Below are 26,111 nucleotides of genomic sequence, written 5' to 3' on the forward strand. Positions count from 1 at the left end.
AGCGAAGGAGATCGTCACGTCATCTGCGTCTCCTGCCTGGGTGAGGACCATGCAGCGCTCGCGCTCGCTGACGGCGGCTGCCCTCACTGCGAGCTAATGCCTATGGTGACTCTGAGGAATCGCCGGGCATTCTTCTCGAAGCCTGCATGATCCGCTGCGCCGCAGCGCCGTAAAAAGCGCCGCTCGCAGCGTCTACCGGAACCGCCTCCAGCTCTGCCGAGCTCGCCGGTTCCCTCTGCTTCACCGGCCTCCCCTGCATCGCTTCCCGATGGTCAGCGTCCGCTGTCTGCCGCCGCGTCATTCGAGGAAGTGGATCTCAGGGCCGCGTCGGAGGAAGAGGACACGTGCTCTCTGCTTGCTTCGGGCAGTGAGGGTTGGGCGAGCTCCGTGGATCTCGCGCCTCCTGCTCAGAGGCCCAGCAGACGAGCGGATATCGATAAAGAGCTGAGGCGAGTGCTCACGCTGGCCGCGGCGAGCCTCGGCCTCGAGTGGTCTGCACCAGCGCCCCCTTCTCGTTCCCGGCTGGATGGTAGCTTTCTCCCGGATGAGCGTTTTTCTCCCAGCTCAAAGCACGCCCCCTTTCTTCCTGAGCTTCACAAAGAAGTGGCGAAAGCTTGGAATGCTCCATTCTCGGCGAGAGTTCGTTCATCTGTTTTACCAGCATTCTCCACACTGGACGATGCTAAAAACAGAGGCTACCTGTCACTTCCGCCGGTGGAACAGGCTATGGCAGCGCACCTTTGCCCGCCCGAGTGCTTCGGATCTCTCCCTCCGCGCTACTAAGTCCGCTGCACAGGGTTATGGCTTCCGCTACGGTGGCTGAGAGGCATTTGTGGCTGACGCTTACTGACATCGCGGAGTCTGAGCGTGCTGCGTTCCTCGACGCGCCGCTGACTCCTGCTGGCCTCTTCGGATCATCTGTCAACGAGTTTGTGGAGAGATTTGCCGAGGACCAGAAAGCGTCACAGGCGTTCAAGCACTTCTTGCCAAAGCGCTCCGGTTCGGCAGCTAGCCGCGCTAGACCGGCCCCACAGAGCTCTCAGTCACGCCCACCGCCTCCAGCTGCGTCATCGCGACAGCGTCAGCAACGCAGCTCGGGACCCCGTTCTCGCTCTTCCAGCCGTCGCCACGCGCCACGGGAGCCGCGGCAGAGGATTACGGTGAAGCCAGAAGCGCCGAAAACATCCTAGCTCTGCTAGGAAAACGCCGGTGTACGAGTTCCGCTGCGGCCGAGCTCTCACCCAAACGCGCCGCTGTTGCAGTTCCAAGAATTGTGACTGTCTCAGCGTCTTCTGCAATGCGCAAGCCTGCACGAGTGCCCGCTTGCCTGCACACAAAATCCGTTATCACGGCTACCCAGATATTTCCCGAAAAGAGTGTTATTTCTGGTGTTCCGGCCACGGCCGATGGTGCTATAAATGTAGTGACGATGCCCACTCCTCAGTGCCCATCTCCACATGTAAGTACAGCCCTGCACACAGGGCTCGCGCCTGTAAGATCGACTCAGATCGGTCACGCGCACCACATAGTAAACGTGCCCACTCCTCAGTGCCCACAAACACTATGTCACACACGGCATGTGGTTTCTGTAAAAACGAAACCCATGCGCGTACGCTCTGCCCAGGCAGACAGCGAGTCAAAAGCAGTAAATGTGCACATTTGCAGCCCACAGTTACTCGCAGACATCACGAGTCCCATGGGACCCGCTCAGCCCTCCCTCGATCGGTTAAGCGCCGGGACGGGGTCGAGGAGGAGCGATCTGCCCACTGTGATCAGCGCGCTCCCCGCCTCAAATGCCACAGGCGTGACGCCCATGTTACAGCACACAGAAGCGCCGCCGTTGCCCAGGCAACAGAGCGCGCTTCGCATTCAGCCCTTAGCCATTCATGCAGATGCATGGTAAGCGCTTACAGGGGTTTCGGATTGGGTGCTAGGCATTATAAAGAGAGGCTACTCGCTACAGTTTTCTCGACGCCCTCCGCGCTTTTTAGCGCGCGTCGAAACCACGGTCAAAACAGAAGTAGCACACCTACTTCGGGCCGAAATATCAAAACTGTTGAGCAAAGAGGCTGTAGAGCCTGTGTCTCAAGTTCAAAGCGAGGGGGGGCTGTACAGCAGATACTTTATGGTGCCCAAGGGAGACGGGGGTCTCAGGCCCATACTGGATCTAAGACAGCTGAACAAGGCATTGGTGAAACGCAGTTTCAGAATGCTTAGGACCAGGAAGCTCCTCGCGCATATTCGCAGAGGAGACTGGTTCATGTCAATAGATCTGAAGGACGCGTATTTTCAAATACAGATAGCGTCAAATCACAGGCGATATTTGAGATTCGCCTTCGAGGGCCAGGCATACCAGTTTACAGTCCTGCCGTTCGGCTTGTCCGTAGCTCCTCGTACGTTTACGAGGTGCATGGACGCAGCGCTCGCTCCTCTCAGACTCAGAGGCATGCGAGTGCTGAACTATTTGGATGACTGGCTAAAACTGGCTCAATCACGAGCGGAGCTCGTGGAGCACAGGACCGTTTTACTCGATCACCTCGAGAGACTCGGTCTCAGTGTCAACTGGGCGAAGAGTTCGCTGAACCCCAGTCAGACGGTACTGTTTTTGGGTTTAGCTCTGGACTCACTTTCCATGACGGTGCGGCTGTCACCACAGCGAGTTCTCTCCGCTGCGGCGTGACTGTTTCGCTTAGAGAATGTCAGAGGATGCTGGGTCTCATGGCCCCAGCATCTCCGGTTCTGCAGCTGGGCCTGCTCCGCATGCGCCCCCTGCAGTTCTGGCTGAAAGCGCGGGTACCGCGCGGAGCGTGGGTATCTGGTCGACTGCGTCTCAAGGTCAATCAAGGCTGCGTTACAGCCCTGAAACCCTGGACAGTAAACGACTGGTACCAATCAGGTGTAAGCCTGGGGACTTCCTCGAAAGTGAAGATGGTGTCGACGGACGCCTCCACTTCGGGATGGGGAGCGCTGCTCGAGGGCAGACCGTCCTTTGGCCTGTGGTCAGAACGGGAAAAGCTCCAACATATCAACTGTCTGGAAATGCTGGCAGTGGAGAACGCGCTGACGCGCTTTTGTCCCCGAATCAAGGGCCACCACGTCTTAGTCCGTTCGGACAACATGTCTGTGGTGACCTACATAAATCGCCAGGGCGGTCTCGGGTCCCGAAACCTGTACAGGCTGACGGAACGCCTCCTGGTTTGGGCTCAGTGCAACTTGCGCTCGCTGAGGGCAGTTCATGTGCCTGGGCTACAGAATCTGGGTCCAGATAAGCTGTCCAGAAACAACATTCCCAGGGGCAAATGGTCTCTACACCCGCAAACAGTCCGGCTGTTGTGGGAGAGATTTGGCAGGGCGGAGGTGGACCTCTTTGCGTCCCACGAAAACGCTCACTGCCCCGCGTTCTTTTCCAAGAACGAAAGCGCACTGTCACGGAGATGGCCGTGCTGCCCGCTTTATGCTTTCCCTCCCGTCTCCCTCCTTCCGCAGGTGATAGAACGGGTGAGAGAAACGAGATGTTCAATACTGCTTGTAGCACCTTTTTGGAAGAACCAACCATGGAGTTGTGGTCCCTCCATGTGTGGGCGCTCAACGGTTACCCGCTGATCTCTCAGTGGGAGTACTAAATACCATCACTCAGGCTAGGGCTCAGTCGGCGCGACGGCTGTATGCCTCGAAGTGGTCGGTGTTCTCCAGCTGGTGTACAGCTGATGTTCACCCCTTAGTTGTGAGGTGACGGAGGTTCTCTCCTTCCTGCAAGAGCTGTTGGATAAGGGCAGAGCCCCATCCACGCTCAAAGTTTATGTGGCGGCCATCGCAGCGTTTTCTGAAACAGCGCTCGGTCAGTCAATAGGAAGGAACGATTTGGTCATCCGCTTCCTTAGAGGAGCTAGGAGGCTGGAATCCTCCCAGACCTCCGTCAGTCCCTATATGGGACCTCGCGACGGTTTTGGAGGCCATGAAGGGTCCCCCTTTTGAGCCCATCCAATCGATTAGCCTCCAGCATCTGTCGTTCAAGACGGTATTCTTGTTGGCTCTTGCTTCAGTGAAGCGTGTGGGTGACCTGCACGCGCTCTCGGTGAGCCAGTCGTGCTTGGAGTTTGGGCCTAATGACTCAAGGGTCATACTCAAACCTAGGCACGGTTATGTGCAAAAGTCCCTCAACACGCCGTTTCGGGCTCAGGTTATTGCCCTGTCTGCCCTGTCGGTGTCAGGAGAGGATGGAGACTCGAGTCTTCTTTGCCCTGTTAGGGTTTTAAGAGCTTATGTGTCTCGCTCCGCTGGCTTTCGACAGACTGAGCAGCTGTTTGTCTCGTTCAATGGACATTCCAAGGGAATGGCTGTTTCGAGACAGACTCTATCCAGAAGGATAGTTGACGCCATAGCGTTAGCTTACGCTTCCAAGGGCCTTCAGTGCCCACTGGGCGTCAGAGCACACTCCACAAGAGGCGCCGCCTCGTCGTGGGCGTGGTCTACTGGGATCTCCTTGCAGGATATATGTATGGTGGCAGGTTGGGCCTCGCCGTCTACATTTATCAGGTTTTATAACCTGGAGGTTCCCGCCTTGCAAGCGAGGCTGCTGTCGGTATAGCCGAATCAGGGCCCTGATGGGAATTCTGAGTTCGTGAGCGTTATGCGCTGCCGACTCTTATATGGGCAGTATTACGTAAGACCCGCATCGCCACATTGGTCAGGCCTTACCTCGACTGTGTGATGATTGTATTGCCGCATCTACGGGTGCTGCTAGATATGGGACGGAGGGCATCCCCCCCTCTCCTGTCCTGGGCTCTCTGTGAGTCCCTTGGATGACTGTGCACTGTAAATCCTGGGCGTTGCTTCAGGTTTATTGGTGTGTGATCCCTGCGCGCACGGCGTTTTACATTGGGTTCCCGTAGCATCTTAGCTAAGATGCAGTACGAGAGAACTCTCGTAAGAGAACGTACTCGGTTACTAACGTAACCTCGGTTCTCTCTAGAAGAGGGAACGAGTACTGCGTTCTCTGCCGTGCGTACAATTCACTCTGGTTCGCTTCGGCGATGAAATAAATCAGGTGAGTCAGCCTTTTTCCAGCTCCTTTTAAAGGGTTGGGCCACACCCGTTTCGGCGGGAAGTGACGTGATGGGCGCGAAGTGTCCTAATTGGTCTGATATTGCATCAGCCTGCGTTTGATAGGCTGTGCACTTGCTGCAGAGCAGCCAATGAGCGAGCGAGCCGTCTCGCCTATGGCTGTGTACTGCTGCAAATGCGCTTTACAAAAATTCAAAATTAAGGATAATTTTTTGCTTCAGTATTTCTTGAAAAGAGACTTTTCCCGTAGCGTCTTAGCTAAGACGCAGTACTCGTTCCCTCTTCTAGAGAGAACCGAGGTTACGTTAGTAACCGAGTAAGTTTATGTGAACAAAATAGCAAATGACAAAATGTGTAACTTCAGCACCACCAGTGGCACAAAATGGAACAGCAGAAATAATTGTTTTCAAACAGGTTTCCTGGCATTAAAACAAAAATATGTTTTTCATGCCCAAAACAAACCAGATCAATGTGAATTGTGAATAAATCATTCAGACAGACTTTATCACTATATGATACATTCTTTTATCTCTGTACATTTTTTTTTTCTTAAACTAATAACTAATAATGGTAAGGTCATTAACTGATTCACCGCAATGGTGAGTTTAGAAATATTCATTCAAAAATTGGACATTGCTACTTCTGCCATGAACTGAAGACCTACAGGTATGTCAAGATTTCAGTTGTATGGACCACAAAATTCACCACATGTTGCTGTTTTGTCCTTTTTGAAGCTCAAAGCTTTACAGTCAATAATTGTAACTGCATGGAGAAAACATGGACAAATGTCTTCAAAATGCTACATTTTGTTTCCATAGAAAGTAAGTAAATGATGTCAATTTTTTTTATTTTTTGTAAACTATTCCCTTTTGTCTTGAGTGTGCCTGGCATGACTCCACAGACCCAGGAGAGACTGCATGGGGCCATGACCAGGGTTTATAGGGCATTTGGGAGTAAATAAAGAAAAGAACGCTGTGCTAGCTCATCTCAGAGGCCCGAGTCTGCTTTAAATGATGACATTCCCCACAGATATTGTAGTAACAAAATTTTGAATAGGTACGTTTGCTAAATTGAACTCTGTTGCAGATTTTTAATGGCAGATTATTAATGCCAAATGAACAAATACCTAACTTATCGACTGGTTTTTGGACTAGCTTTCTGCATCTATTGTTTATGTGCAGCAGTGTTTTATTAGTCGTCTCATGTAACAGAGCTGCTGTTAAAGGTCTTTTCATTCTTGTGAAATTCTAAAGTTGGGATAATTTGTCTTGCATAAGCATTAATGAGGCTGTCTGTGTCTTTTGCTGGTGTTACGTGCCTGATGTTGGAGACACTTTCTCCTTTTAGCCCCAAACAGATCTCAGGTTACAGGGGCTATTATGTTTCACAAAGCTGGGCACGTTTGTCTGGGTAACTCAAATCACTGGGCTGTGAGCTGTGGAAAAAGACTGAGTCATTCGGCTGCAGATCTTCTCTCCAGCGGAGATGCGCTCTGGGAAATGGTGTGGACAGCAGTGCAGGATGATACACACATGTGCTAGACCGTCCACAGCCATGTACTTGCTTGGCAGGCACCCACATGCAGAAATGCTCACAGTATCAAGCCAAGACATACAGCTTCACCCTCAGAATCCAGTTTTCCTGCACTTTTCTCCGTATTGGTCCAGAAATGCAAAAAAATGGAGTATCTCATGCATATTCTTAGGGTGCTTTCACACTTGGTTCACTTGCCTGGTCCGAACCCGAGTTCGGTTGCTCCCCCCTCCCCCTGCCCCCGCTGGACTGTGTTCATATTATAATATTTGAGTCCGAAACCGTGGATCGCTTGCATCATCAAGCAAGCAGCTGTTTACCCCGTTGCTTGGTAACGACAGCGCAGGAGAAGGCGGCAAATACACAACACTCTCTGCACTTTTATGTATTAAGTTTTGAACTGTTCGTTTTGTTTATAAAGCTTCGGTACATAACGGTGCTTGCGTCTGTCTTACGGATGTGCTGAAAATGCTCTAAAGAACATTGGAGGCGAACATAAATGAGATGTACAGCTCTCTGCTTGCAGCGCGTCAGTCACACTCATCAGGAAAGTGAGTGAAACACACACACAAACACACATTTTCATCAAATAATTTGTCATTAAAAGCAGTTCACTTCCGCGATTTGGTACGATTGCGTTCACATAAGCAGCGAACCGTACCAGAGTTCACATGAAGCGTACCCCAGACCACCGTTTTTAAACAGACTCGGGTAAGGTTCGCGGGTGCACATCCGAGTACGGAAGACAGCGTTCACATCATCCAAACGAACTAAACTGTGACGTAAATCGAACCCGGGTGCGCACCAAAAGTGCTAGTGTGAAAGCACCCTTAGACTTGCTGTTTAATTTGATAATGAGCATGTAGGGCACTGTAGAGTACAGTTTTGGTTAGTAGCAAGGCTAATGTTACCAGCGAGGAAAGCACAAGTTCATTATGAAATAGATCCAGTTACTCATTAGCTTCAATGGCAGAAAGATTAAGTTGCAAGTGTTGTCAAGTTGTTTTAGTAAAATTTGCGCTGACAGATGTTGTCTGTTGATTTTTATGTGTCACTGGCCTAGGCCTATGGCCATATTTTATATTTTGAAAATTGCATACTTTGAAATGCTTTGAAAAAATGTCAGGGAAAATAATTAGGAAAATTGTTGACTTTGTTGAATTGTTATCATTCTATTTGGTATTATCTCAAATGGTATTCTATGGCAGTGGTTCCCAAACTTTTCCATTCCACGACCCACCTAGTCAAGTGTAATCTATTTCACGACCCACCAAAATATTTGAGAAAAAAAAAAAAAAAACAACGGTTGACATTAGTTTAAGCCTAATCTTAAACTTAAAACTTTGATGACAAATTAAGTATTTAAGAAAAATAACCATTTTATTTTATAGTACAACTGAACAATTTCACTACGAATATTTAAGTTTTAATTTTTTGTTTACAGACGTTAAAATATGTAGTGTCCATAAAAACGTGAAACAGGGTCACTCCAGTGAACTATAATCTGCGCTGCTGAGTTTTGTTGCAGAAAATGCATTCATGATCCTTCTGTGTGTGTCGGCGAGAACGGAGCACAATCAAACACTTTTTTAGAAAAGTATAAGAAGCCAAGCAGAACTATCTAAAACAGTTTGGAGATTAAAATAATTGTGAAATAGGTAAAAACATTTTAATAAACAGATGTATCTCATTTTAAATAAACAAAAAAAAACAAGAAAAAAAAAAACTGGATGACATTAAGTTCAGGCAGAAATTTATTTTTGCAATGTTTAAATAAATATTCAGCAAGATTTATGAATTTTGGCAATTTTTTCTCTAACCAGAGATACGTCAAGGAAATATTGAAAATTTTCGTACATTTTGTTATGTGGAAATGTTTAAATCTTGTAGTGTTACAATTAACCCTGTGTTTGTGCCCTGCTCACCCTGTACATGTGAAATGCTTTTTACAAACCGTTTCCCAAACGAAAACCGTGCAGAGTTCAAACGGATGATAGAAATGAATGAACATGGCCTACTTGAAACAGTTTTAGTAACATTAGAATTTTTTTTGGTGTATGCAATCTCATGCAGAATATAGTGTATTGAAGTGAGCAAGTTTTTTTATCTTTAATAATGCAGACCGATTGAACCTTTTAATGACATTGCTCTGAGACCTTCACTGTTATTGTCCGCCGGTTCCCGCCTCCTTCCCGAAGGAGTCTGCCACCGAGGATGTTCGAGACGGAGGGCTGGAGTGAGTTTGTCCGTCCCCCTGGCAACTCACTCCAGCCCACCGCCTCAAGCATCCTCCTTCGCCCTGCTCGATTGCACTGCGGATTCACCCCAGTGGCGAGGGATCTTTGGCAGCGCGTCCCTCCTTTCTGCCAGGCTTCGTCACCAGTGTAACACAATAAAAACTTCATAATCACGGGAAGAAGGAGGCGGGAACCGGCGGACAATCTAATGAAGTTTTAATAACTAAATAAAGACAAAACAGCACGACAGCCCCTCGCGGACGACTGTCGCGCACAAAAACCAAAACATAAAATAAAAGCCAGGCCTGGTCCTCTCTCGTCCTTCACTGTCGTTGCTCCTCTTTTGTATCCTTCCGATCTCCCCCGTGGGACGCGAGACCAGCGAGTGGAGCAGGTGTCACTCATTTCCATATCACTCCACCAGCCTCGCTCCGTTCCCATGGCTCTCGGCCCTGCCCCACTCGTCACATTCGTGCAGCCCTAGACTTAACCGTGTGAGTGTGTGTGTCATTGAAATGCATATTTAGCTGCAGCCCAGTGACTTTGTGCCACCCACCTTGTTCCATTCTGTGACCCACAAGTGGGTCGTTTGAAAACAGTTTGAAAACCCCTGTTCTATAGGTTCTTATCAACAGTTTAAAATATACATTTTCATTCTAGTAACTTAAAAAAAAAAACACCTGATTAAATTAAATGTATTGATATATTGATTTTTTCAAATAATTATTTAATTTAAATAAAAGAAAATAACTCTGAAAACTAACTTGATATAAATGTAAATAAAAAATAAAAATAAATAAATAAATAAACTGTGTCCCAGGCAAGCCAGGCAATCTAGAATGTTTCCAATTATTTTGAACTGGATATTGTAGAGGTACCGGATATATGTCTACTCTGGCCTGAACAATACGCTTTGTGCTATATCACTACAATGTATTAAATGAGTAGAAGAGCATTTTGGAGACTGCTGAAGGTATAGTAGGTAGTCAATTACAGATTCATTCTGTGGCATGTTGCCATCCAGAATATCAAACTTTCATTGTATAGCTCACACAATGCTGCATTTGTTCACAGGTCTCAGTGTTGCCGTCCTGCTTTCGGGAAGCAAACCTGCAGTATTATACGCTGTAGGTTTGAGGAAGCTTATCTTCTAGAGGAAAAATATCTTTTCTCCCATCTACACGAGTTTCTGTTGTGTCTGCATTTCTTTACTGTGTTGCTTCTTGTCCACTCCATGTGTTTATCTCATATCTGGTAAATGGAGGCTTCAGCCCATGCCGATGTAACTACATACTCATGTATATAACCATAATCATGTAACTACAGAGTCTTTGCTGATCGGGATTGCGGTTGGTTGACTTGTTCTAAAGATGTATGTTCAGCATCCATCCATCGTCATCGGTCCTCCAACTCAAATGCAGCTGCATATCATTCCATTTTGTATTTACTTTCAGTTATTCATGAGACAGACAGTTCCTCTGTTCATCAGGCCTGATAATCTGTGGAAGAGATGGGGGTTTGGTCTGTGCCCGTCCTCATCCCGTCACTCTTTATACGGATGCCGTGAACTACAGTACATGTCATCCCCACAGCCACCTCTGCTCTAGGGGTCAGGGGAGTCCAGACACTATCTGACCCTTTTTTACCACAACATGGCTCTCTTCACCCAGTGGGTCCAGTTTCTCTCTCCCTTGAGTCTCCTGGCAGTTAGCAGTAAGTCACAGGAAGTCGGCTGGATCTTTAATGTCTTTTGGAGCTCAAGGCCACACATGGTTCTGGTCTCTCAAAACTGTAGAAGCTTAACTCACCCGACCTAAATACACATGAAGAGCAGATGCAACACAGAATGTTCGGTGTAAACAGATGTGCTGTGGAACATTTATTCACTTTCACAAGTGTATATAAATAAGGCAGGGTGCTTTGTGCCATGTTAAAATGCTCTCCTATATATGGAGTTCCAAATGAATGTTTGGGAGAAGCTTGTGTATCTAGTCATCAATCATAACACAAGGCTGTTTAACTTACAGCTGTAATAATCATCTAGAATTTGACTTACGATTTACTGGTTATCAATTAGTTTCTAAACTGTGTTTATGTTTTGTTCCGGTGTTTTTTTTTTTTTTTTTTTTTTTTTACTTTGCATTGCTTTTGCTTTTTGTTTCGTTTTTGTAAAAAATGTAAAAAAAAAAAATTAGTTTATTTTTATATATATAAAATATATATAAAAAACCAGTTATATATATATATATATATATATATATATATATATATATATATATATATATATATATATATATATATTTATATATATCACAACATAAAAGTAACATAATCTGACTACTTTTACCAAATGTTGTGATTATTTTGTCCATGTCACAATTTAATATGAATATATTTTAAACATTGTAATGTGGTTAGATGAATCATGATTTATTTGTTTCTTTGAATATGAATCGTCAGGATTTTTGAGTTTGACAGTAAAAATCACTATGATTTTGACAGTGAAAGAAAAAAAAAGTGCATTGAATTCAAGTATTAGGAAAGAGTAACCATACTTTGGTCCATCGTATGGACATATGGTCCATATCAGATCACATGGTCCAACATAGTTCTGTAAACTTTTTAACATTTGTTCGATTTACTGCATGATGTTCACTTGTTTTTGTGTTTTTTTTTTTTTCTTAGGAGAGGAAAGAAACACAGTATAATTCTGAGAACACAGCTGTCTGTCAGAGTACATGTCTGCATTGGTGAGTAACAAGATGCTGTTTCCCTTTAATTAAACTACAAATGGAGAGAAAAACATTTTGTACTTAATCTTCACCCTTTTAAATATCTGTCTCGGTCAGCAGATTCTGGCTGCGTCAGATTGTTAAGGAATTATTTTCTTATTTGTTGCTTGTTGAATGACGGATGTGTGAATTATACGTACCGAGACCCCTGCTTGATTTTTAAATGTGGTAAATTGTTCCTCTTGCTAATAGGCCCTTACGCCGCAACATGTATGCTCTAGTTTAAATATGTTCCATGCTTGACTTCTCAATCGATATAAAACAGCGAATGCAGCAACTTTATATGGAAGCCTGGGTAGTGCTTTACACACACACACACATACACACACACACACAAGTTGTCCAGCATATCTGAGTTAAAAACTTTAAAATCGAATTATATTTTATGCTTTTTCATTTATAACCTGTGTGATAAGTTTCAAAAACACTCACAAATTTGCCATGGAAACATTTTTTTTGCCAGAATATAAAAAATAGATTTTGACTGTAGAATTCTTGAACTCACATTAACTTTCATTGTTACTGTATACTGTATTTCTTCACAATCTCGTTGTTATCTCATGTGCCTTAACCCTGGTGACAGAATCAGGCTTCATTACCTCCATAAGACTTAATCCCAGATTAACATCTGTGCCACTGTGTGGAAGCAGGACGGCTATGGCTATCTCTGTGTCACGAAGGATTAAGTGTCACAGACAGCACCCACAAAACCCATTAATATATATACTGTGTTGTTTCTCTGGAAGTGCAGTATGCATGTTACTCATTTTAGGGGTTTGTTACCTCTGTGACTCATTGTCTCAGACAGCACACCCACAAAAAATACATTATATGGACCATATTATGCTCAGTGGACATAAAAAATGATTTTATCGGCGTGCTTGGAAGTTGTGTTTACAAGTTACCAGGCTACTACAAATGCTGGGTTTCCATCCAAGTGTGTTTTTGTGAATTGTGGAATTAATATCACAATAAAATTAATTTCTCAGTATCCCATTGTATGCTATTGTTTTATGAATGTGTTTATGAGTTTGATGAGTTATATTAAAAACTGTATAATTTGTATAACTAAGTTAAGTTTTTTTATACAGAAATCTTATATAAATGTATAAAAATACTTTTCAGTGGTTTTCCCAGTGGCGACAAATTGCCTTACTGTTTGTTTTTAGCAGCAGGTTTACTGGAAGTGAGATTTTTATTTATTTATTTATTTATTTATTTATTTATTATACTTCTTGAACATATGGGGTGAAATTAGTTTTTGCAATACACAGATAATTATTATTTTAATTTTTTCCTTAAATTCGTAACTTGGAAACATAACAATTTCCCTGAGGTAATAAAATGTTAAAATTATTAAATTTGCTAAAGGAATATATATATATATATATATATATATATATATATATATATATATATATATATATATATATATATATATATATATATTTTTTTTTTTTTTTTTTTTTTTTTTTTTTTTTTTTGGAAGTACACCCTATCTTTAACATTTTACTTTTAAAGAAAGTTTTGGCCTGGAATAATCCGCAATATGGAGCAGACTTCATGCTGACAGTCAAACGTCTAAGTGATTCACTGCTGTTGTCTAAAGGAACTGGAAGTCAGTGTTAAAGACAAGTGTGTGTCTGTAGCGAGCAGTATAAACTTAGTGGCCAAGCACACGTGGCTCGTACAGTTTTTCCTCTCCAGACTGCAGGGGAAAATATAACCGTCAGCCTGCAAAAGCCATTAAGCTTAGGACTGTCAGGTTTTAATTTGTACGTTTCGTAAAAGTGTTATTTAAGGATATCAGGGACAAAAATTGCCCTACGAAAGAAGTGCAGTTATCTCTCACAGTCAACTCCATTTACTGATCCTGCGTTCCTGGGGGATTGCGGAGCCATTTGGAAACTCCAAAGCTGTTTTGCTAGGGGTATTTTGGTCCAAAAATAAAGTTGCTGAAACTCCTGGCAAGGTCTGGGAATCTGTTGAGAGAGATTTTGCGAACCAGCCCTGCTCAGACACCTGCTCGTGAGTCGTTTTCCCTTTCGTTCGCGTGCAATTTGCGAACCATGAAAGAGGGCAGCAGCTAAACACAAGTACCTCTTGTAACAAACCCTTCCGAGAAGCTTCACCTATAAACAGCTCAGAACATTTGGTTATTGATTTATGTCTTGATAACATACTTTGAGTGACTACGTTGTTTGTCTCTGTGGAATCAATGTTCCGTATCTATGATTTCAACCCGTATGGAAAAGGCAGCTAGATAAGAGAACCACTATGATTTGCAGATGCTGCCTTGCCTCTCTACAGCTTGTTGAATGTTTTTCTGCCATTCTATCCTCTGTCCTGGGACATGTCCTAAACCATGCTGCATTCCTTGTAGCAATGATGAGATCGCTTTTCTGACCAGCTGTGTGCTTGTGTGATTGAAGGCCTATCTGGGTCAAAGGTGGGTCCTGTGTGTGGGAGGTAAGGGGTTGGTAAGACACTCTCTTGCTCTCTAAGCAGATGACCCAAGATGACATATCACATCCTTCAAGTGTCTTCTAAAGTGTTTTTTTTTGTACTGTAATAGTATTTATTCAAATCTTGAATTGGGGTTTTATGTTTTCATTTTTTATTTTATTTATAGTTTGTTTTAGTGATATTATGTGATTTTTGTTTTGTTTGACTTTTTATTTTATTTAGCTTTAATTTATTTCAGTTTATTAATTTTTAGTGCTTTTATGTACCGATTTTATGTCAGTTAGTTGCCAAGGCAACATTTCATATTTTCATATAGTTTATTCTTGTAAAGTTGAATTTAATTGTATTTTATTTTATTTAAACAAATAATTTTCAATGAATGAAAATCAGTAGTTCCTCTTCAGGAACTCGAGCTGCGTCGAACAAGCATGAGCGACTCTGAATATCGTGTGTAATCAGTCCAATGGAAGAGCGTGACGTCACAGGCGGGGTGACGTAAGTGACCAGGAAGCTATAAAAGCACATGCCGCGCAGCTGGCGTCAGCTTTGCGTCTTTCAGCAAGCGCTCATTGTGTGAATGTCACTTGTTTGTCTTGTGAGCCTTATTTACTGTCGTCTGTCCAGTTAGAGCTCCAAGTCATGCCGAAGAGCAAGGCGAAATCTAAGAATAGTGATGGCGATTCCAAATCATGTTATAGGTTGTGTGTTCCTCCCTGCCCGCGATATATAACGGGTGGGGATACACACAGCTTGTGCGTGGTTTGCCTGGGAGCGAAGCACGCTGAGTCGGCTCTCAAGGGGGCTGACTGTCCACACTGTGAGCGTATGTCGGTGCGGCTGCTTCGTTCCCGGAGGGCCCTCTTCGAGGAGGGGGCCTTCGCCAGCGTTCCCCGTGGTGCTGGTCCCGCTTCTGCCGAGGCAGAACGGCGGCTGCACTCGTGGGGTTTGCAAGTGGATTTGGTGGAGGGAATGGAGACGGGCCAGTCCCTATCTCCTTCCACTTCCGCCAGATCCGGCGCCCAATCTCTGGAGTCGGAAGCACGCTCTGCGGTTCCTTCCACCCAGGGAGAGGGATCGACGCTCCGCCTCTCTTCCTCCGAGGAGGTCGGTGTTGAGTCAGTCGGCAGGGATTCGCCACCCCATTCGCCGCAATATGAGGAGCTCTTGGAGGTGGTTACTCGCGCGGTGGCCAAATTAAGCATTGAGTGGCCCGCTGAAAAAACAACCACAGCGAAGCAAGCTCGATGAACGTTTCCTGCGTGCGAGTCAGCCACCTCCCAGCCGGGGCCTTCCATTCTTTCCCGACCTGCATGATGAGATTGCCAGGTCGTGGAAACGCCCATTCTCAGCCCACCTCTACATCCCCTCGTCTGACTACTACGGCAACGTAGTGGGGATGGGAGAGCACGGCTATAAAGCGATGCCCCGGGTGGAACAGACGCGTCGCCCAGAAACAGAGCGTCACTCTCGGCCGAGGTCTTCTAAGCTCAGTCATAGAAGCTAAGAAGTCCTCGGCCAAAAAACCCTGACGCCAAAAGCCCAGGGTTTCAGAGGGTAGTCTCTGCTGGGGTAGAGCGGTACACACCGCAGTACACGGTGCCCGTCTCGCCTCAGCGCCCTCTGGGGGCCGATCTGCCAACCCTGCCAGTGTTCCAGGGCGCAGCGGTCCCCAGCGAGCATCGGTCTCAGTATCTTGGGCGAAGCTTACTAATATCGAGTAATTCCCTTCGGCCTTGCACTCACACCCCGCACGTTCAGAAAATGTGTAGACGCGGCTCTGGTCCCCCTGCGCATGCAGGGCATACACATTCTCAACTATATCGACGATTGGTTGATTTTAGCTCAGTCAGAGCAGGTTGAGGCTCAGCACCGAGATGTCGTTCTCGCACATAAGGGGGAGCTGGGTTTGAGACTGAACGCCAAGAAGAGTGTACTTTCTCCGGTTCAGAGAACCACCTATCTAGGCGTAGTATGGGATTCGACCCGATGCAGGCACGATTGTCCCCTGCTCATATCGAGTCGATCCTCATCTCAGTCGAGAGAGTCAGAGAAGGCCAGTCACTTACTGTCAAACAATTTCAGAGATTGTTGGGTCTGATGGCAGCTGCGTCCAACATGATACCTCTTGGCCTGCTGTACATGACACCCTTACAGTGGTGGCTCAATACCAAGGGATTTTCCCCGAGGGGCAATCTACTTCGCACTATCAAGGTCATGCGGCGCTGCCTCCGTGCCTTAGACATGTGGAAGAAACCTTGGTCCTTGAATCAGGGCCTGGTGCTGGGAGCTCCTTGTCGCCGTGTAATGCTAGCGACGGACGCATCTCTCACCTGCTGGGGTGCAGTCATGAGTGGCCACCCTGCCAGTGGTCTGTGGAGCGGTCGCCATCTAACATGGCATATCAATTGTCTATAAATGCTAGCAGTTTATCGTGCACTGAAGCACTTCCTCCCAGACCTAAGGGGTCACCATGTGTGGGTACGCACCGACAACACATCGGTGGTCTCTTACATCAACCACCAGGGAGGTCTGCGTTCGCGCCCTTTGTACAAGCTGGCGCACCAGATCCTGGTGTAGTCCCAGAGCAAACTCCTCTCATTAAGAGCAGTATATATTCATGGGAAACTAAATATGGGAGCAGACATACTGTCAAGGCAGGGGGCGAGGCCCGTGGAATGGAGGCTTCACCCAGAGGTGGTGAAGCAGATATGGAGAGTGTTTAGCAGGGCTCAAGTAGACCTTTTTGCGACTCAAGAGAGATCACAATGTCCCCTTTGGTTCTCTCTAGTTCATCCAGCTCCTCTGGGACTGGACTCTATGGTACAGACCTGGCTGAGGCTTCGTCTGTACGCCTTTCCCCCTATTGCTCTGCTCCCGGGAGTTCTGGCGAGAGTACGCCGGGACGGGGTCCGTCTGTTATTAGTAGCCCCGTTCTGGCCGGGCCGAGTATGGTTTGCAGACCTAGTCTTGCTCCTCGACAGCTCTCCATGGGAGATACCGATCAGGACAGACCTACTCTCACAGGCGCAGGGCATGGTAATTCACCCTCGCCCGGAGTTGTGGAAGCTATGGGTGTGGCCCCTGAGGGGGCACAACTATTAGCAGCTGGTCTCTCAACCGAGGTTGTTGAGACCCTCCTCCAATCCAGAGCTCCTTCAACAAGGAAACTGTACGCCCTGAGGTGGAAACTCTTCACCTCATGGTGCAGAGACCGCCAGCTAGACCCAGCAAACTGCCCAGTTGGTACAGTTCTGGAGTTCCTACAGGCCAGGCTCTCTGCAGGGTTGACCCACTCCACGATGAAGGTTTACGTGGCGGCCATTGTGGCCTACCACGCCCTTCTCGATGGCCAGTCTTTGGGAAGACACCCCCTAGTTACACGTTTCCTCCGCGGTGCGCTGAGGCTGAGACCTCCTGTACGGTCCCATATTCCCCCGTGGGACTTGGTTGTGGTGTTAGAGGCAATGTGCAAACCCCCGTTTGAACCCACTCAAGATATTTCAGACAGAAATCTTACGCTTAAAACCTCCTTTCTGTTGGCTATCACCTCTCTGCGGAGAGTAGGAGATCTTCAGGCTCTCTCTGTGGCCCCCACTTATCTTGAGTTTGCAACTGGCATGACCAAAGCGTTCATATACAACCCGAATTCCGGAAAAGTTGGGACGTTTTTTAAATTTTAATAAAATGAAAACTAAATGAATTTCAAATCACATGAGCCAATATTTTATTCACAATAGAACATAGATAACGTAGCAAATGTTTAAACTGAGAAATTTTACACTTTTATCCACTTAATTAGCTCATTTAAAATTTAATGCCTGCTACAGGTCTCAAAAAAGTTGGCACAGGGGCAACAAATGGCTAAAAAAGCAAGCAGTTTTGAAAAGATTCAGCTAGGAGAACATCTAGTGATTAATTAAGTTAATTGATATCAGGTCTGTAACATGATTAGCTATTAAAGCTTTGTCTTAGAGAAGCAGAGTCTCTCAGAAGTAAAGATGGGCAGAGGCTCTCCAATCTGTGAAAGACTGCGTAAAAAAATTGTGAAAAACTTTAAAAACAATGTTCCTCAACGTCAAATTGCAAAGGCTTTGCAAATCTCATCATCTAAAGTGCATAACATCATCAAAAGATTCAGAGAAACTGGAGAAATCTCTGTGCGTAAGGGACAAGGCCGGAGACCTTTATTGGATGCCCGTGGTCTTCGGGCTCTCAGACGACACTGCATCACTCATCGGCATGATTGTGTCAATGACATTACTAAATGGGCCCAGGAATACTTTCAGAAACCACTGTCGGTAAACACAACCTGGCGTGCCATCAGCAGATGCCAACTAAAGCTCTATCATGCAAAAAGGAAGCCATATGTGAACATGGTCCAGAAGCGCCGTCGTGTCCTGTGGGCCAAGGCTCATTTAAAATGGACTATTTCAAAGTGGAATAGTGTTTTATGGTCAGACGAGTCCAAATTTGACATTCTTGTTGGAAATCACGGACGCCGTGTCCTCCGTGCTAAAGAGGAGGGAGACCTTCCAGCATGTTATCAGCGTTCAGTTCAAAAGCCAGCATCTCTGATGGTATGGGGGTGCATAAGTGCATACGGTATGGGCAGCTTGCATGTTTTGGAAGGCTCTGTGAATGCTGAAAGGTATATAAAGGTTTTAGAGCAACATATGCTTCCCTCCAAACAACGTCTATTTCAGGGAAGGCCTTGTTTATTTCAGCAGGACAATGCAAAACCACATACTGCAGCTATAACAACAGCATGGCTTCGTCGTAGAAGAGTCCGGGTGCTAACCTGGCCTGCCTGCAGTCCAGATCTTTCACCTATAGAGAACATTTGGCGCATCATTAAACGAAAAATACGTCAAAGATGACCACGAACTCTTCAGCAGCTGGAAATCTATATAAGGCAAGAATGGGACCAAATTCCAACAGCAAAACTCCAGCAACTCATAGCCTCAATGCCCAGACGTCTTCAAACTGTTTTGAAAAGAGAAGGAGATGCTACACCATGGTAAACATGCCCCGTCCCAACTATTTTGAGACCTGTAGCAGAAATCAAAATTGAAATGAGCTCATTTTGTGCATAAAATTGTAAACTTTCTCAGTTTAAACATTTGCTATGTTATCTATGTTCTATTGTGAATAAAATATTGGCTCATGTGATTTGAAAGTCTTTTAGTTTTCATTTTATTAAAATTTAAAAAACGTCCCAACTTTTCCGGAATTCGGGTTGTACCCTCAAGCGGGATATGTTCCAAAGGTTCCCTCTGTTACACCACCACCTGTAATGCTGCAGGCCTTCTGTCCTCCTCCCTTTCGGGAGCCCGACCAAGCGAAGCTAAATTGTATGTGTCCAATTCGAGCGCTGGATGCATACGTCCACAGAGCTGCCCTGTGGAGAAAAACTGACCAATTGCTTTTATGCTACGGTCCCCCTGTGGCGAGTGGGGCGGGGCCGAGGGACGTGGGAACAAGGAGTGAGGCCGGCAATGATTGGGCAAATCAGTGTCACCTGCAGCCCACCGCCAGTCTCGAATCCCACGTAGGAGATAGAAGGATATCAAACTGGAGCGACGACAGTGAAGGATGAGAGAGGACCAGGCCTGGGATTTTAGTTGTGTTTTGGTTTTTATTTGAGCGCACCAGTCGTCCGTGAGGGGCTGGTGCGCTGTTTTGTATTAAAATGTTATTAAACGCCTCCTTCTTCCGGATGAATATTAAGGTTTAATTCGTTACACCCCCCAAGAGGGGTTCTCCTGCTTCTAAGCAGACTATTAGTCGTTGGATAGTCGAGGCTATCAACGCCACCTATGAGTCCTCTGGTCGTCCCCCACTGTCAGGAGCCAAGGCTCACTCCACTCGGGGTATGGTAGCCTCCAAGGCCTTCCTAGCAGGTGTATCCATGCTGGACATCTGCAATGCTGCGGGGTGGTCCACGCCTTCTACGTTTGTTAAATTCTATGGCCTAAACATGCCAGTCACTCCAGGCGCTTCTGTCCTCTCGTCCTAAGCTGTGCTCTTCGGATACACACTAGGCAGGGGATTGGTAGTCTGGCGGCGTTGGTACTCGTTCCCCAAAGCGTTGTTTGACGCAGCTCGAGTTCCTGAAGAGGAACGTCTCTAGGTTACGTATGTAAACCTAGTTCCTCGAGGGAACGAGACGCTGCTTCTCGGAGCCATACCCCCGGCACCCCTGCCGGCGCTTGCTGGTACTCGAAGCTGAGGCCAGCTGCGCGGCACGTGCTTTTATAGCTTCCTGGTCACTTACGTCACCCCGCCTGTGACGTCACGCTCTTCCATTGGACTGATTACACACGATATTCAGAGTCGCTCACGCTAAGCGCGTTCCCCAAATCGTTGTTCGACGCAGCGTCTCGTTCCCCCGAGGAACTAGGGTTACATACGTAACCTAGAGACGTTTCAGTAGTTTTTGTTTCAGTTAACAATAACATCACTAGTTAATATTAATACAAGTATTTTAAACGCTCTGTGGTTTACATTGTTTTTGAATGAGGGAAAGAATCTGTTTCAAAATTCGGTATTTGAATTTGTCAGATGGTTAACTATATATAACATTAATAAGCTTTGTACATAATTATAAACTTTTTTTGGACTATTTATAAATTGATTTGTTGAATTGGTTATTTCATTTTTGGATTTCAATTTGATATTGTTAACACTAGAAGCATATTGCATTCTAAATAAATTAAAATATTAAATTTATCCATGAATTGCTAATCTAAAACATTTATTTTCTGGGAAAAAAATGCAATGTCACCACCCAATAATTATTTGTAACAGTAATTTAATGTATAGAGAGATGCATATACTTCCTATAAACATTGCCCATCTGCAATATCTTCAGTGAGGTCTGGCCGTGCTTTTGATTGCACATTCGGGGCCTTTTATCTTTACTTTGACGAAAGGAATGAATTCAAAACCTCCATGCTGCTGCTATTCATAGCGGGACTTTACACACCACACCATCATAAATCAACTCACCAGAGTGAGCTGTCAACCGACCTAATGACACAAAGCCATGAGAACTATTTTCATGCACTTGTCTGGGCTCATTAGTGAAACCTGTTGCACTTGTGCATGCCTGATTTATATTTTCCATGTCTATGCTAACCACTTCATTAAATGACAGGAGTGTTTGGCTACTGCTGTGCCCAGTATGGTTTCAATGACCTCCATGTTTTGACTGTCCATCATTATTATTATGGGAAGTTACTCGGGTCAACTGTGAAAGCGTGAGTCTAATGGGCTCTAGACCAGGGGTTTTTAAAGGGTTTTGGTGCCAAGGACCCCAAAATATGATAGGTATCCCGTGTGCGGGATCCCATTCTTAAAATGTAATGGCAGTTACACTATAAAAATAAAGTAATATGTGAGAAAGTTATTATGAAGACAACAAAAGTAATTGTTTCCAAAATTAAATAACTGGCGCTTACATTGTCATTCATCTAAAGCAAGCTATGTTAATAAATGAAAATATTTTTAGGCTGAATTTTGAATATGATAAAGTATTATATTAGCATTGATTAAATGAAATAGAATTATAAAATATTCTGAATCTGTATCTTTTTTATGTTATTTATTTTTATTTTTTTAGAGTTTGAAAATATATACTTTTGCACGTGCCTGGTCAAATACTAAAAGTGCGCCAGCGAAATGCAGTCTGCAAAAGTACTAACCAGAAATATATATATTTTTAATTCATAGTCCTGAGAAATCTAACAAATTCCAATTCGAAGAATCAGAAAAAAAAAAAAAAAAAGGAGTAATTTGGTTTCTGACTTCTGGTGTGATGAAAATATGTTCCTGGCTCTCATTATTACTCTTTATATGTAAGCTGGAAGCAGATCTTGTTGAAAAGGTGTCCAGGGTGGTTGTTCTTCCAATTAGTGATTATGTAATAGTCAAATGCTGCTACTACGCTCATCACAGCCATAAATTGATCAGAAAAAAGTTTGCAGTTTGCAGCTTGTAAGCCTGGCATCTGTGGGTCCTTTCCAGTTATTTCTTTATTGTGCCTCATGTTACAATGAGGAATCTTGACATTGATACTTCTGGAGCGGGAAAAGGATGAATTTTGACTGGAATGTATCCTGCAGGCTTAGCCATGGTGGAACGAACACAACTGTAAAGTCTGTCTTTCTAATGAATAAAATCTGAAGCTAGAAAGACAGTCGGCATCTTGTTTATCCATTAAAGAAGATTTGACTTTTTGCCTTTTGCGCCTCTGTAGGGAATTAACTAAATATGAATAACACCCACTGATAATAGTGTTTGTTTGTATCTGTGCACATTGTTTTAGCACAAGGTTCACTAGTAATTATGGCCAAACCAAGATCACTTGGTCACTGAATCCTCTGCAGTGAATGAGTGACATAAGAATGAGAGTCTAAACAGCTGATAAAATCTTTACAGTAATTGTGTTTGTATTGTAAACAATGACAGTTATGTATTTTACACATGACACAGCACTATTCCAGCACATTTAGCATCTGGTTAAACTGGATTGTAGATGGTTAGCGCTTGAAATACTGCGCATAAAAGTGGCTTAGAGTTTCTTTTTCTCTCTTCGCAACTGATGAAAACATTTTATCTACCTTTTATTCAAATTGCAACAATACGATCATCCAAATTTAAACAGGACTTCCTGAATGCGGTGACTTAAAGGCCCAAGTGTTAACATCAGAGGAAGCTGTGTATAAATAAATATAAATGGTGAGTCTTTTAGGCTCTTATATGCAATGCCTGCCATTAAGCGCGTTTGCGGAGAACCTCTGCGGTCAATTGCAGTGAGATTTAGCGGTGTGGTAATGTACACAACATAGCTCATGGTTGCTGCAGCAGTCGTGAAAAGCACCAGTCACCATCAAATGGCTAATTTTCAGATCCCAGAAACTCCCGTGCTCTCTGCGAGTAAACCATGGATTTCTGACAGGGCGTAATTCAGATGCCTTAATCATAGTCATTTAGTCACACAAACATTTGGCTGCAGAGGAGATGCTTTTGTTGGGCAGTTGGAAAGCCTAGGTTCTGGTTGTTTTGCTGCTTGAGCTAATGGTTTATTAAAGTTTGCAGGGTCGGTGTAGGTCTTGACGCTGATTTGCCATAATCATCGTGTCTGGGAGTCGGGGCTCTATAATGTGAAAATGAGGCCAGACTCCTGATTAAACTCAATGATGCTAACGTGTGGTCCCAATAAAACTGCTCTCCATTTATTACCATTAGCCCTCACTGCAAATAAAGCCATAATGATTTTTTTTTTAAAACATCTTAAATAAATCAAAAGTTACAGTATGGTCTCACACATAGTTCTGGGGGCACTGGTAACAAGCACAACCCTAAAAAGCCCCGATTGTGAGGCGACTTGAGCGACAAATTTTCACTAGCAACCCAAACCCCACCCAAGAGTGATATTTAAAAGCACACTGCGGTTATGGCCAAATTATAGACATATAAGTTAATGGAGATTGGAAATTTTGTGAGCTTCCGTTGTAAATCACTGAATCAGGTCTGGATACAAGGTACAGCATGTGGTGGAGTAAGTGCTTCATTAGCCATAGAATGCATCATGCATCATGTATGATACACGCTGTGCTCTCTAAACGTCTGCTGTTTTGACCGCAGATACTTACTGAGTTCAGTTAGGACTTGCTGACATTCAAGAAATGACCCACGAACACCTGAAATCATACCACAGAGTAGCAATCTAACCTACAGTTGAAATGCTCCTGTAGATTTTTGTCTGTTAAATGAGCTGATATGGAAACATCTCCTTCACTTGAACCTTTATCACTTGCAGTTAGTTGTGAATTATGATCCTTTGAAACATCACATGATGAATTTGTCACTTTTGGCCTATTGTTTGGTGCTTTGAAACACTCTCGTAGAAAGAAAAAGATTGTGTATGTGAGTTGTAAATTTTCAGTAATTCCTAATGCGTTTCCAAGCATGTTAGAGCAGGAAAAAGCAGAACAGTCTCAAGCCCTAAACTTTACAGTTCACTGCTCTTGGACCAGTTGTTGTGCTAACTGCTTTTTAAATATGCTGCATTGCTATTTGTCGTTTTCCTTTGCTATTTTACTTTGCATTTTTTTCTTTTCAGAGTTGTCATAAAAGCATGGTTGTGTTGAGACTTGAGTCTGTGTTTTAGATGGTAGATTGAAATTGTGAAAGAACCTGAATGATTTTTCCAGGACTCCAGCAAGTTCCTAGACTTTTTTTGTATTGGAAGTACATGTTATTCCATATTATTTTCCAGTGTTCTCCTCAAAATTATATGCATATATACAGCAAATAGCTGACCACAGTTTAAAATCAGCAAGAAACAGTAGTCACCATGGACAGATGTCTCCTGCGGTCATTATCAGCTATATAAATTCTGTGGTGATGTTTCCACCCGCCAGATGTTCAGCGTGAGAGATAATGAAAGACAATCATGTCCAATCTTTCACAGACTTTCTTTATCGTAGTCAGATTTGCATCTTTGGCATTGTCAAGTGCACACAAGTTAGGAAAAGATACTTCAAGAAAAGAGGGAATACAGAAGCCTCACAATAGTGATGCTTTCTCTGCCTCACCTGGATTTCTGTGTGCTGACAGCCTCAGACTACTAAAAAATATTCACATCCAGACAGCTGAAGTCCTACAGCTGATGAAACAACTCTGACCCAGCTCTGAACTCTCACTGCAGGAACATGAATGAATTGTTTCACAAATTTAAGTAATTTCAAGTAAGTACACATACATCTTTAAAAAACGCATTATCCTTGAATTACTGTTTATTGCTAAATGCTAACTGATAAACATCTTCAAAAGAGCGGATTCTGAATTATGAACCGTGGAAACATCTGCTGAATATCATTCTAGCATCTGACAGGGGACTTTCAGATATGTATTGCAAATGAGTAAATGCTTGACATCTTCCAGATGTAAACACAGCGAATAGACATCTGGGCGCTGTACGTGCGCGATTAGGGTTGATAAAATATATTTTTCACCAAGATGGATGGATGTGCATGTGGAAGTGTGTGAGTGTGCGAGAGAACACAGAAGGGACAGGGTGAATTCAGTTGAACCAGTGTAAACCTGTTTTTTTTTTCAGTCGCAGTCCAGTTTAAGCAGGTGTGAAATGTTGAAACAACGCTGTGTCATGAGTATTGACATTAAGTCATTCTTTTCAGCAGAAAAATAGTTTATATGTAAATTTGGATAAGTATGTGCCAATGGCTGCAAGAGGGGTTTCAGGAAGTCTGTGGCTCAGTGGTAGAGCGTTGCGTTAGAAGCACAAAAGGTTGTGGGTTCAAATCCCAGATATCACACATTTTGATTAAATAAATAAATAAATAAATAAATGTATAGCCTGAATGCACTGTAAGTTGCTTCGGGTAAAAGTTAAATGCATAAATGTAAATGTTTTAGTTTAATTTTACTTTCTAAACACTTAAAATGAACGAAAATAGCTAATTATTTTATTTTATGGAAAGATAAATAGAGAAAAAGATGACAGTGTTAACATAATAGAAAATACATTGTGACCACATATTATTATATATATATTTTGTAATTATATATTGTTTTGTTCACAATATGGGATATATATGAAAATCTTTATATATATATATATATATATATATATATATATATATATATATATATATAGTATAGGTACCCCTTATATTTTCATAATGGAGATCTTCATATCTGGAGGTCTGTGCATCCAAACGTTTGAAACCACTGATTTTAGGGATTCATTCTTGCATTTAAATGTGGATGTCACTCCCAGAATTTTGTACTGTGTTTGTGGCCTACCTGATTAGCATAATTCCTTTAGTGAATTGGTTGCTAAAGCAACCCAAACAGTGCATGCGAATAAACATCACTAAAGCCAGTGCCATTCTTTTTTTTTCTTTTTTTTTTGGTCTATGTGTGTGTTTTTTATTATTACTATATCCTACCTTTTGAAAGTGAATGTCTTTAAAGATTCGCCTGCCTGGTT

The 26,111-nt window shown here is 43.9% G+C and overlaps 1 protein-coding gene across 2 annotated transcripts in view; it reads left to right on the top strand.

Moving 5' to 3' along the window:
* LOC132102859 (FH1/FH2 domain-containing protein 3-like) overlaps window positions 1-26,111 on the top strand; it is a 233,467-nt gene that overhangs the window by 37,490 nt on the left and 169,866 nt on the right. For both annotated transcript variants that reach the window (XM_059507550.1, XM_059507551.1), the window contains exon 3: window positions 11,520-11,584. In XM_059507550.1, the coding sequence (XP_059363533.1) occupies window positions 11,520-11,584 (65 nt within the window). The remainder of the gene's footprint in view (window positions 1-11,519; window positions 11,585-26,111) is intronic.

The sequence above is a fragment of the Carassius carassius genome, chromosome 24 (genome assembly GCF_963082965.1).
Source record: "Carassius carassius chromosome 24, fCarCar2.1, whole genome shotgun sequence".
Taxonomy (NCBI): Eukaryota; Metazoa; Chordata; class Actinopteri; order Cypriniformes; family Cyprinidae; genus Carassius; species Carassius carassius.